At 34.0% G+C, this 12,641-nt stretch overlaps 1 protein-coding gene across 1 annotated transcript; it reads left to right on the plus strand.

The window, feature by feature from the left end:
- The first annotated feature begins 6,568 nt into the window (after positions 1-6,568).
- On the plus strand, positions 6,569-9,910 carry LOC113568653 (extracellular calcium-sensing receptor-like). Its single transcript, XM_026996835.2, is given in 7 exon segments — positions 6,569-6,750; positions 6,889-7,180; positions 7,423-7,479; positions 7,481-8,215; positions 8,375-8,602; positions 8,722-8,845; positions 9,003-9,910. Coding segments are annotated over 7 exon segments (2,526 nt in total).
- Positions 9,911-12,641: the final 2,731 nt, after the last annotated feature.

The following is a 12,641-nucleotide window of genomic DNA, read 5'->3' on the forward strand; positions in this document are numbered from 1 at the left end:
GGAAAAATATCAGCTAAAATGGTGAGCTAGGTTGATTTACAACCAAGTTTCATTTAGAGAGTTTTCCTCAAGTTATTATAAACAATGTTAAGCAATGTTCATCTCTAATGCAACTTTATCCTCAAAAGAGTTTGGACTCTATCCAAACAATAGCTGAATACTTAACTGTAGTCCTTATTATTAAAATGAATCACTTGTTGCAAACTCTTTGACTGGTCAGGCCTAAGAGTGTTAATAGTAAGAATGACCTAAAAAATACATCTTTGGGTAAAAGCAAAATGTGAAAATGCCTTTTTAGCATTCCACCAGGAGAGGGTAAGAAACAGCTATCAATCTTAAGGGAATCTTCCCTTTAATTTCCCTTTAACTATTTCAAAATGATAGTTTTAAATGACACAAAATTCTTTAAATATTCCGATCTAGATCCTCATAAGAACGGATAAACTTCAAAAAAGGAATTTAATATACAAATATCTCAGAAACATAAGCAGTGTTATTATTGCCCCACCAAAAGAGTGTGGTCTCTACAAGGAATAAATGCACTGATTTAAGAGATATATTTAAAGTGTATTACTTTTGGGAGAAATGTACAAATTATTTTAGTAGCATTCAGAGTGCAGAAACATGGAATGGCGAAAACAGTATCAAATGTCTAGTATCACACTGCCAGAACTGAAATCTGAAAAGAAATTAAAAGGTGTCATGCTCATTTATATTCTCTGAGCATTTAACAAATATGGCCATAAGATTGCACAATAATATAATACAATAATAATAATAATATAATACTAACAGCCTAACAAACAGACAGAAAAAACTATTGAAAACTAGTAGGGTAATTGTCAATAAACATTCTGTTTGAAATGTTTTATGTAAAGGAGCATGTATGTTAAACAATTTAATGAAACATCATCTTTGGAAAACTTCTGGTAGTTCTTATTAATTGCCATAATTAGTTTTGATTTACGAATTGAAATGCATTGAACGCAATCCAGACAACACAAAATTACCACAAATGTGGGACAAAGTTTGATTACTTTATGATAAAATAACCCCTGTAACAGTAGGTATGTACCCATCAGTAGCCCTTTTGTTAAAAGGCAAAAATTCACTGACATAAAAAAAAAAAATGCATATTCATTAGCATTTATAACAACACACCATGTTTTGTTTTTTTAGCACAAGTAGATATCACACATAATAATATGGAAATTAGATAACACTTACTCTCACACTCTTGCTTGCTCAGATCAACCAATTTCTGCTTTATTAAAAGTCATATGGGCTTTTAATGCTAACCTCCAGCAGAGGTTAGCAAGAACCTATTGAACCTATAGTGAAATGTTATTCTCCTTTTTTAAGAGATACGATTCTTGTAACAACTACATTAATTCAAACATATGTCCTATATTCAGCTGTATATCTAAATTCCAATTTTAATTGTTTTCTTCTTACTTCACAACAGATTCTAATAAATGTGAACAATGCTATCAGGACTACTGGTCAAATCCACACAGGAATGTATGTATAAAGAAGGAAATTGAATATCTGTCGTATGAGGAAACTATGGGTATTTTGCTAACAGTTGTTTCTATTGTTGGTGCATTTATGACACTGATAATCTTAATCATATTCCTCAAATATAAAAATACCCCAATAGTCAAAGCCCACAACTCAGAGCTGAGCTTCCTGCTGCTTTTTTCTCTGACTCTGTGTTTCCTCTGTTCACTTACTTTCATTGGTCGGCCCTCCGAGTGGTCCTGTATGCTGCGTCACACAGCGTTTGGGATCAACTTTGTCCTCTGCATCTCCTGTGTTCTGGGGAAAACAATTGTAGTGTTAATGGCCTTCAGGGCTACACTTCCAGGCAGTAATGTCATGAAATGGTTTGGGCCTCTGCAGCAGAGACTCAGTGTTCTTGCCTTTACATTTATACAGGTTCTTATTTGTGTGCTTTGGTTAATCATTTCCCCCCCTTTTCCCTTCAAAAATCAAAAACTGTACAAGGACAAGATTATTATAGAATGCCATTTGGGTTCATCCATAGGTTTCTGGGCTGTGCTGGGTTACATTGGGCTTCTAGCTAGTTTATGTTTTCTGTTGGCTTTTCTAGCACGGAAGCTGCCTGATAACTTTAATGAAGCCAAATTCATCACATTCAGCATGCTCATATTCTGTGCAGTTTGGATCACCTTTATTCCATCTTATGTCAGCTCTCCTGGAAAATTCACTGTAGCTGTGGAGATATTTGCTATTTTAGCCTCAAGCTTTGGATTGTTATTCTGTATATTTATTCCAAAGTGTTACATAATCATACTGAAACCAGAGAAAAACACTAAAAAGCAACTTATGAGTAAAATGTCAACTACATGAGCTAGTAGACTACATATTTACCATTAATCTGATTCATATTTTAAATCAAATTATCTTCATAAAGATTTTATAATACTGATCATTTTGATCTTAATATTTAATTTGTAACTTTGTTGGATTTCTTTGAATATGTTAATTACACACACACACACACACACACACACACACACACACACACACACACACACACACATTAAAGGAAAACATTAGGCATAATGCCACAATCAAGTACCTAAAATCTAGATCAATACCAAATAAGAGGATTCTGTTGATACTAAACAGCAAGGTAGCTCTGAAGTTGATGATCAGTAAATCCCTTGCAGAAATGAGATAAAACACAACTTAGAGTAATAAACATTGTATAGTGTCAAATACGTGACCAAATAGACTACATATTTATCATAAATGTGGCAACATATAGATTATATATGATTCTAGCCTGTGTAAGCTTGGACTTGGATACATAATATATCAGAACAAAATATTTTAAATTTTCAAGAAAATCTGAAGAATAATTTTAGAATAATTTAACACAAAAATAAATAAATTATATATATATATATATATATATATATATATATATATATATATATATATATATATATATATATATATATATATATATATATACAAACACCATATTTTATAATATTTTATACATTTCTCCCATGTACTGGTACAGGAGCAAAAAAAGCCATCAATATTACCAGGGTTTGTTGAGCTTTCTAAATAGACAAAGCACTGCCAGCAGTGAAAAGCCAGTAGCATTATGCCAGTAGCAAGGAGCACACACAAGGAGCAGTGTGTAACCCTAACAGACCATTTAGCTATAATGTGATATTTATAGCTAGGTAGTTGGAATACTGTTATACAAAGCTCAGTGATCAACAGATCAGTGACCTGTTGTAATGGTTACAGCTTGCATGAGCTGCTTTGCACTCTTCACCCTCTTTGCTTTTTAAATTCTGTTATTTCTCTCAATCTACAGCAGCCTTCTTAAAAATTTAAATCCATGGGTGAAAGAGCTTTTTCTTGTAGAGCACATCGATTATGGAAAGCTCTACCTAACACTATTAAAATGCTCCTACTCTGAATTGATTTAAAATGTTACTTAAAACTTAACATGTTTTTTGATTGGCCTCTATTTATGTTTGATATTTTTATTTAATTAATTATTTATTTATTTTATATTTCTTATTGTCAGTTTGTAGTGTTTGGGTTTAAGAAAAATGCATTATAAATTTAATTGTATTATTATTATTATTAGCAGTAGTAGTAGTATTAGTATTATCATCAACCTAAATGCTCTCATTTGTAGATATGATAGACTGCTACGTTATATGACTGTAGAAATTGTACTCTAAACACAAAATAAATAAAAAAATTGAACAATCTAAAAAACAAAAGCAGTACCTGTTCTACTTATGATGTTATTTTTAATGTTTAAAGTTCCACTTGTGCCATAATTGTAATTTGGTGCAAATAAATGAGAAAAGATGAGATTTCAGAAACAAATGGGTACTAATGAAAAGATAGATTTTAGAGTCATGTTACAGCAAGAACATTTTTTATCATGTCTCATTCAAACAGAAACAACAACAATCAAAATATACATATGTATTGTTAGCAAGCAAAAATATTTGGCATAATAAATCTGAGTGGTGTGCTGCATTGTAGTTATCACTGTACAAAAGGAGCACCATACTACCTCATTCTGCTACTGAATAAATGTTTTGAATGAATGTGGGCATACAAAAACACTAAACATGAGCAACACGCAACAACGCAACAAACGGTAAATAACAGCATTAAGTACAGCTTACATGGGTTCAACACCGACAAAAACTACTGAACAAACTGGACTTTAAATGCACACATTAACAACATAAAACAAGGAACAGGTGTGAAACATGGGAGGGGTGCCCATGAAGACACACACACACACACACCCACACACACACACAAACACACAAAACGTCACATAAACATAGAGAGGAGTCTAGGAGGACCGTGCCATAACACAATTACAATATAATTATAACCAAATCAAGGGTAACAAACATACTGAATACCGGTAGCTCCTTGATTCATTAGTTCTATAAGTAAGATTTACTTACACACACACACACACACACACACACACACACACACAAAATTAAGTATACAGTAAAAGCTGCTGACAGCACTGGCGGACAGCACCTGAAACATCACACGTGTTCATTACAATAATTACAACATTACTCACATTTACTGTTAGACACTCAATATATAACTAGATGTTGAAAACATTCTGCAGGTATCTGTGTGACTGGCCACAAATAGTAATTTGTTTATATATATATATATATATATATATATATATATATATATATATATATATATATATATATATATATATATATATATTTAATTAATTAAATTTTTTTTGTATGTATGGCCACACCCCTCCCATGTATCATACCTGTTCCTCATTTTACTTCGTCACCATGTGCATATAAAGCCATGTTTAGTTGTTGGTCTTTGTCGGTGTTTGACCCCATATTCTAAATGCCTTCTTGTATAAAACTGTGATTACTGTGTTTAGCTGTTTGTGTGTTAATCATTCAACACAGTTCTCGTTCGTCCTGTTTCCTGTTTTGTTTTCCATTGTGTTAATAAACATCTGCATGTACGACACAGCATTCAAGTGTATTTTTTTCTTTATATATATATATAAATGGAATCTGTCATTTCAATTTTGTTGATAATAAGAATAGTAAGCCTATGAGAGGTTACATATCGAGGTTAGATATAGTTTAACTTACACGTCATCTGCCTCTCACCATTTGATTGATTAATTTGTGTGTCAATCTGAGTGAAACTAACCAATAAACAATCATGGAATCACTAAGGATTTACTCTTATCTTTGGAAACATTTCCTTCCTTGTTCAATCAACATCTAGCCAGCTAAAATGTGAAAAATGTTTATAGCTGCTGAAGTTGTAGCGATTTTGGACAGTAGTGCCAAAGAAAACAGAGCTTTACAGCCTGATGGGTTTGATCCCTTTGATGAAGAAGAATAAGAAAATTAAAGAGATTGACAGCTAAATGAACAGTTTTTCACAATATTGCTATTATAGTGGACTTAGATAACTTTTTTGTGTGTGTGTGTGTGCGTGTGTGTGTGTGTGTGTGTGTGTGAGTGTGTGTGTGTGTGTGAAAGCTAGAATAGTTAAGTACTAGGCATCTAAATTCAGCTTCACTGTCAGGAATCCCTGCTGTAGTATTCCAAATTCCAAAGCATTTGCCCTTTTTTGGTAAACAATTTAAAATCAAATGCAGACTTAAAAACAGACTTAAAAGTAAATTTCATTATTTTTTTATGCCTATAACTTGGTGTAGTTAATTTCATATACATGAGCCATGTCTCTCTATCTCTCATTTACTATGCTTTATCATGCCTAACTTGCTTTAGATCCCTGGGTACATGCTAATACTCATTAATTATTCTTTAATGCCAATTAACAATTTTCTCTAAACTTAAGGTGGTGTTCCTGATATAAGTCATTGGACAAATTCTACATAAGAACAATGTGCTAGCTAGGCTACCACTGACCAACCAGACCAACACTCTTTTGTTACACATTAACACAGTATTACACAATCCACATACACACTTTGTGTCTGTGCTTCTTTACTTTTCCCTTGTATTTTTCATCCAGTTTCTAAGGCAAGATTAGCAGGTGAATTATTTGATTTTATAGAAAAAGGAAATGCTAAAACATTTCTGAAGCCTGCAGCTTATTGCGTGAAATTCATGACATTACATAAAAAAATTAATTATGTTCCTGTTTAGCTGTTGTGCTTATTAATGAAAAAATACATATTGTAGCATATAAAGCTGGAGTGGCGATATGAACAGCAAGTGCAGGAACATCTCATTTTCAATCCACAGGTACAGATTTTACAGGCAGATTGTACTCCAAAAATAAACCAGGCTACGCTGCTCACATTTCAAAGTCACACCTCCTTTGACATGGGACTACCAGTAAAACAGTATCATAGAGAATTTACCTTCCTATCACTATAAATACCACATATCCTTCCTGTTCAACCAGAAGAAACATCAGATCTGCCAGACATTCTTAAACATTATCTCTACACTTTGACCTGGATATGTGGATGGAGCCTGTATTTGCTCTCTTGCATTTGGTAATGACCATCATCATCTTTTCCAAATGTAATGGGACTGACTGTACCCTGCTAGGAGAGTCTGTATGCCCTCAGATATCAAAGGATGGTGATGTCATAATTGGAGGGATTTTTTCTTTTCATAGCAGTTGGGAGATCACAGACTTGTCGTATTTGGTTAAACCACCTCCGCTAAAATGCACAAGGTAAGAGGTAGAGGACAGTGATTATTTCAGACACAATGTGAACATGTAATATTCTAAAATATAAACAGTGGCAGTACTGAAGGATCCTTAAGTCTTTATCCTAAAATACTGTTCTTGGATTTTATTTTAATTATCTAGTCTTGATGTCAGAGCCATACAGTTTTCACAGTCCTTGATGTTTGCAATAGAGGAGATCAACAACAATTCCTCTTTACTGCCTGGTGTCTCACTGGGCTATAAGATATATGATGCCTGTACGTCTAAAGCAGTGGGGGTACAGGTGGCTATGGCACTTGTTAATGGAAATGAGAACTCAGTCTCAAATAAACCCTGCACAAAACCAGCCCAGGTACAAGCCATAATAGGAGAGTCATTCTCATCAGTGTCCATGGCTGTTGTGATGAATATTGGACCTTTCAGCATTCCCTTAGTAAGTACATAAGCAATTATGAATACTCACTTTACATGCCTTTTAATACATTTAAAACCTTTACAATTTAAACAATTATAAACAAATAACTTTAATGTCTATTAAACATTTATTAAACAACTTTAATTGTTAGATAAAAAATGTATGTGAAATTGTTTTATCACCAATTTTAATGTCATATGCAATGATGATAGCTATACACTTATCATAATACCTGATACACCTGCTTGAATGTGTTATAGATTAGTCAATCTGCCACCTTTGAGTGTCTTAGTGACAAAAAAAAATATCCCTCATATTCTACGCACTGTTCCAAGTGATTATCACCAGAGCAGAGCACTGGCAGAAATGGTCAGGCACTTTGGCTGGACCTGGGTGGGAGCAATAAGAAGAGATGATGACTATGGAAACAGTGGAATGGCTGCATTTACTCAAGTTGCACAACAGTGGGACATATGCTTAGAATATTCCCTTCCATTTTTTAAAACCTACTCACAAGAGAAAGTTATGAGAATCATTGAGCAGATCAAAAGCTCCACTTCTCAAGTGATAGTGGGATTTGTCGATCCTTCAGACTTGGAGATTTTGCTGGATGTATTCTATGAGCACAACATCACTGGATATCAGTGGGTAGGAACTGAGGCCTGGATCTTAAATCCACTTCTGGCCATGCTGGACAAGCACAACACTCTGCAAGGAGCCATAGGACTAGCTGTCCCAAAAGCAGAGGTGACAGGTCTCAAGGACTTCATTCTAGATTTAAATCAAGTGAAATCTGCAGGCAGTGCTATTTTTACTAAATATTGGGAGACATTATTTCATTGTAAATATAAAGTCAAGAATGATTCAGAGCACTCACCATTATGCACAGGAGAAGAGGAATTGTCTGAAATGGACAACACCTTCACTGACATGTCCTTGATGCCATATTTCAATAATGTGTATAAAGGGGTTTATGCTATTGCCCATACCCTACATGACCTTCTTGGCTGCAAAGAAACATGCTCTACAAAGAAGCAGCCTGATCCTCTCACAGTGAGTTAATGATTCTGCACTTAAAAATATGGAAAACACATTTAGCACTGCTTCAAAATCCCTGCCAAAACTGTTATTTAATGGGCAATGCAGTGTTACTTTGTGTTTTTTAAATGATTTTATTTCTAACAACAAATACACTTTCATGTATTTCTTCAGTTTCTAAAACAGCTCAAAATGGTGCATTTCAAAACTAAAGATGGTGAAGACGTTTATTTTGATAAAAATGGTGACCCTGCTGCGACATATGAGGTGATAAACTGGCAAACAAGTAAAGAAAGGCAACATGAGTTTGTTACTGTTGGACTTTATGACTCCACTTTCCCTGTTAATAGTCGATTAACACTAAACTTGTCTTCCATTGTTTGGGCACAAAATACTAACAAGGTAAGATTTGCACCTTGCCCTTAATTAAAGAACTCCTCAAATGAAGATGGTATTTGAAATTGAACAAAGTAGTTAAGTAAACCTTTATTCAGGCAAGTAAATATTTTCCTTCATTATAGGTCCCAATATCTGTGTGCAGTGAGAGCTGCCCTACAGGCACCAGGAAGGCTGTGCAGAAAGGAAAGCCTCTCTGCTGCTTTGACTGTATACCATGTGCTGAAGGAGAGATCAGTAACAAGACAGGTATAGAAACAACCAGATGTGTTTGACAAGTTATTCTCCTTGTTTCAAAAGATATATAATTTTTGTATCAAACTAGATTAATTAACCATAATATATGTCCTGTAATCGGCTCTTTCTAATTTCCTTTTTTATTGTTTTCTTTCTTACTCCACACCAGATTCTAATAAATGTGAAAAATGCTATCAAGATTACTGGCCAAATACACACAGAGATGAATGTATAAAGAAGGAAACAGAATATCTGTCTTATGAGGAAACTATAGGAATTTTTTTAACAGTTGTTTCTATTGTTGGTGCACTTATGACACTGGCAATATCACTTATATTCTTCAAATATAAAAATACCCCAATAGTCAAAGTCCAGAACTCAGAGCTGAGTTTCCTGCTGCTCTTCTCTCTGACTCTGTGTTTCCTCTGTTCACTTACTTTCATTGGTCGGCCCTCTGAGTGGTCCTGTATGCTGCGCCACACAGCGTTTGGGATCACCTTCGTCCTCTGCATCTCCTGTGTTTTGAGGAAAACAATAGTGGTGTTAATGGCCTTCAGGGCTACACTTCCAGGCAGTAATGTCATGAAATGGTTTGGGCCTCCACAGCAGAGACTCAGTGTTCTTGCCTTCGCACTCATACAAGTCCTTATTTGTATGCTTTGGTTAATAATTTCCCCTCCTTTTCTCTTCAAAAATCAAGAACTGTTCAAGGAAAAGATTATTCTAGAATGTAATTTTGGCTCATCCATAGGTTTCTGGGCTGTGCTAGGTTACATAGGACTCCTGGCTCTGTTATGCTTTGTACTGGCTTTTCTAGCACGGAAGTTGCCTGATAACTTTAATGAAGCCAAATGCATCACATTCAGCATGCTTGTATTCTGTGCAGTTTGGATCACCTTTATTCCAGTTTATGTCAGCTCTCCTGGTAAATTCACTGTAGCTGTGGAGATATTTGGCATTTTAGCCTCAAGCTTTGGATTGTTATTCTGTATATTTCTTCCTAAGTGTTACATTATCATACTGAAACCAGAGAAAAATACTAAAAAGCAACTTTTTGGTAAAATACCAAATAAGTGATCTAACAGACTACATATTTACAATTAGTTTGGCCACATACTCTGTAAGCTTGGACTTGGATGGATAACATATTAGAACAAACTATTTTAAAGTTAAGAGAATCTGGAGATCCTGGACTTGGTTTTCAAGATAACATTAAAACTTCAACAAATTTACTAACAAAGTCTGTATTTTATTTTTGTGAAAAAAATATTGGTAAATTCAACAATTGATCCATATGTAAGACCTTTGCATTCTTAATCTCTCTCTCTCTCTCTCTCTCTCTCTCTCTCTCTCTCTCTCTATATATATATATATATATATATATATATATATATATATATATATATATATATATATATATATATGGACAAAGTACTTATGCCAGTAGCAAAAAAGTGAGTCATGCAAGTATCAGTGTGTAACCATAACAGACCATTTAGCTATAATATGATATTTGTAGCTAGGTAGCTGGAATAATGTCATACGTGTCATAAGCTCGGTGGTCAACAGATCAGTGACCCATTTTTATGGTTACAGCTTGCATGAGCTGCTTTGAACTCTTCAGCCTTTTATCTTTGCTCTTTAGACTCTGTTAGTTCTCTCATTCTACAGTAGCCTTCTTGCAAAATCCCTGGGTGAAAGTGATTTTTCTTGTAGAGCACAATGATTATAGAAAGTTCTACCTAATGCTCCTAAAATTCTCTACTTTGAATTGATTTAAAATGTTACTTAAAACCCATATTTTTAGACTGGACTTTATTTCTTTGATATTTTATTTTATTGTTTACTTATCAATCTGTTTAATATTTCTTATTGTTGATTTGTAGTCTTCGGGTTTAAGAAAAGCTCATTATAAACTGAATACATTATTAATGTTGTTGTTGTTGTTGTTATCAATCTGAATGCGCTCATCTGTAGCGATAATAGCCTGCTACATTACATGCAGATTGGTAGTTATTTTGTGACATTAAAGAGGTCTTAAAATATCTTAAATTAGCTTTATTATGTAGGACTCTATAAAGCATTCTCTGCTCAAAAAAAGTGTGAAAAAATGCAAAAAGCTTGAATACATCTAGATAAAAAGTATACATCTAATAAAGAGGTAATTTTAAATTTTTAAATACCACTTTTGTCATTCAAGGATGAGATTAGATGTTGGAAAAATAGGTTTGCTATTTTCTACTATCTTGTGGAATTGTCATATACTTAACAGGTTACTGATAAGAAGCTGGACGAATTGAGAAGAAGCTTTAGAATCATTTTACAAGAACATTATATGTAACATCTAGACAGAAACAACAAAAACACACATACATTGTTAGTAAGGCAAAACATTCGGCATGTCGCATTTATGTTATGTGCTGCCTTGTACCTTATCAAGGTATAACAGGAGCACCATACACCATACTACCTCATTCTGCTGCTGAATTAATGTTTTGAATGAACTTGAGCATACATTTAGAACTTATTGTTGATTTCAGAAACATTCACTCGATCTGACTTGCAATCACATTTTAACAAAGTGTACATTGTATTTCTTAACCTCAGGTATATTGCTGAGTTTTTATATTGTTGAGTCTGAAAGACTTCAGTCCTTGCCTTCAATTGTATGCTCTCTATCCAAATCCTTCTTGTAGCCTGCCCTTATACATGTCTGAAATATATTTTTTTTAACCTCTTGCAGGTATTAGATTCATGATTCACCATTATCTACAATCTTTATATTTGATATAGCCAAATATGTTCACATTGATCTGAATATAAGAGGCACTGAGAGTCAGTAAGCATAGCAATGATGTAACAGAAAGAAAGCATGACTGGTACATTAATCAGTCAATCAAATGCTTGAAATTCTTTTACAAATGGTAAATTCATGAATCTGAATCATACAATTTACAAAATCTAAAATATTTATTTCAAGACAATCACAAATGTGTCACTTCAGTCACTTTCCACCATCATCTGACTACAGACAAAACAACAACGATATGATTATAACCAAATCAAGGGTAGCCGAGTATTAGGCTGTACTCCCTAGTAGTAAAAGGCAAAAATCATACTAAATAATGGTAGCTCCTTGATTTATCAGTTCTATGCGTAGAGTAAGAGGAATGCATAAAGTGTCTGCAGGGATAAAAGCCAAACATAAAAAGACAAAAAAAATGTGTGTGTGTATACATATATATATATTCTCCATAATAATGACACAGTAAAAGCTGCTGACACAAGAAAAAAATCCACACCACAGTATAGTAATTAGATCACACTTATTCTCGAAGTTGTGTCATTGGCCGCCATTTTGTAATTGTATTTTTTTATTATTATTTTCAATTACAACATTACTCATATTTAATGTCAGAGTCACTCAATATATAACTAGGTGTTGAAATCATTCTGCAGTATAGCACCAAATTTTAGCACCAAAATTACTGTGTCCATGGCCCCATGGCCCATTCCCAACTCCTCATATCTTTTTTGAATGGGGCCCAGCTGTGATTGCCCAACTACTTACTAAAAACAGGTACAGATTTGACAAGCAGATTTTAATCCACAGCTAAACAAGGCTACTCTGCTCACATTTCAAAGTCACACCTCCTTTGACATGGGCCTACCAGTAAAACTGTACCACTGAGAATGTACCTAATCTATCTGTATAAATACCACATATCCTTCCTGTTCAACCAGCTGAAACATCAGATCTATCAGACATTCTTAACCATTATCTCTACAATTTGACCTGGATATGTGG

This window comes from Electrophorus electricus, chromosome 4 (genome assembly GCF_013358815.1).
Source record: "Electrophorus electricus isolate fEleEle1 chromosome 4, fEleEle1.pri, whole genome shotgun sequence".
Classification (NCBI taxonomy): Eukaryota; Metazoa; Chordata; class Actinopteri; order Gymnotiformes; family Gymnotidae; genus Electrophorus; species Electrophorus electricus.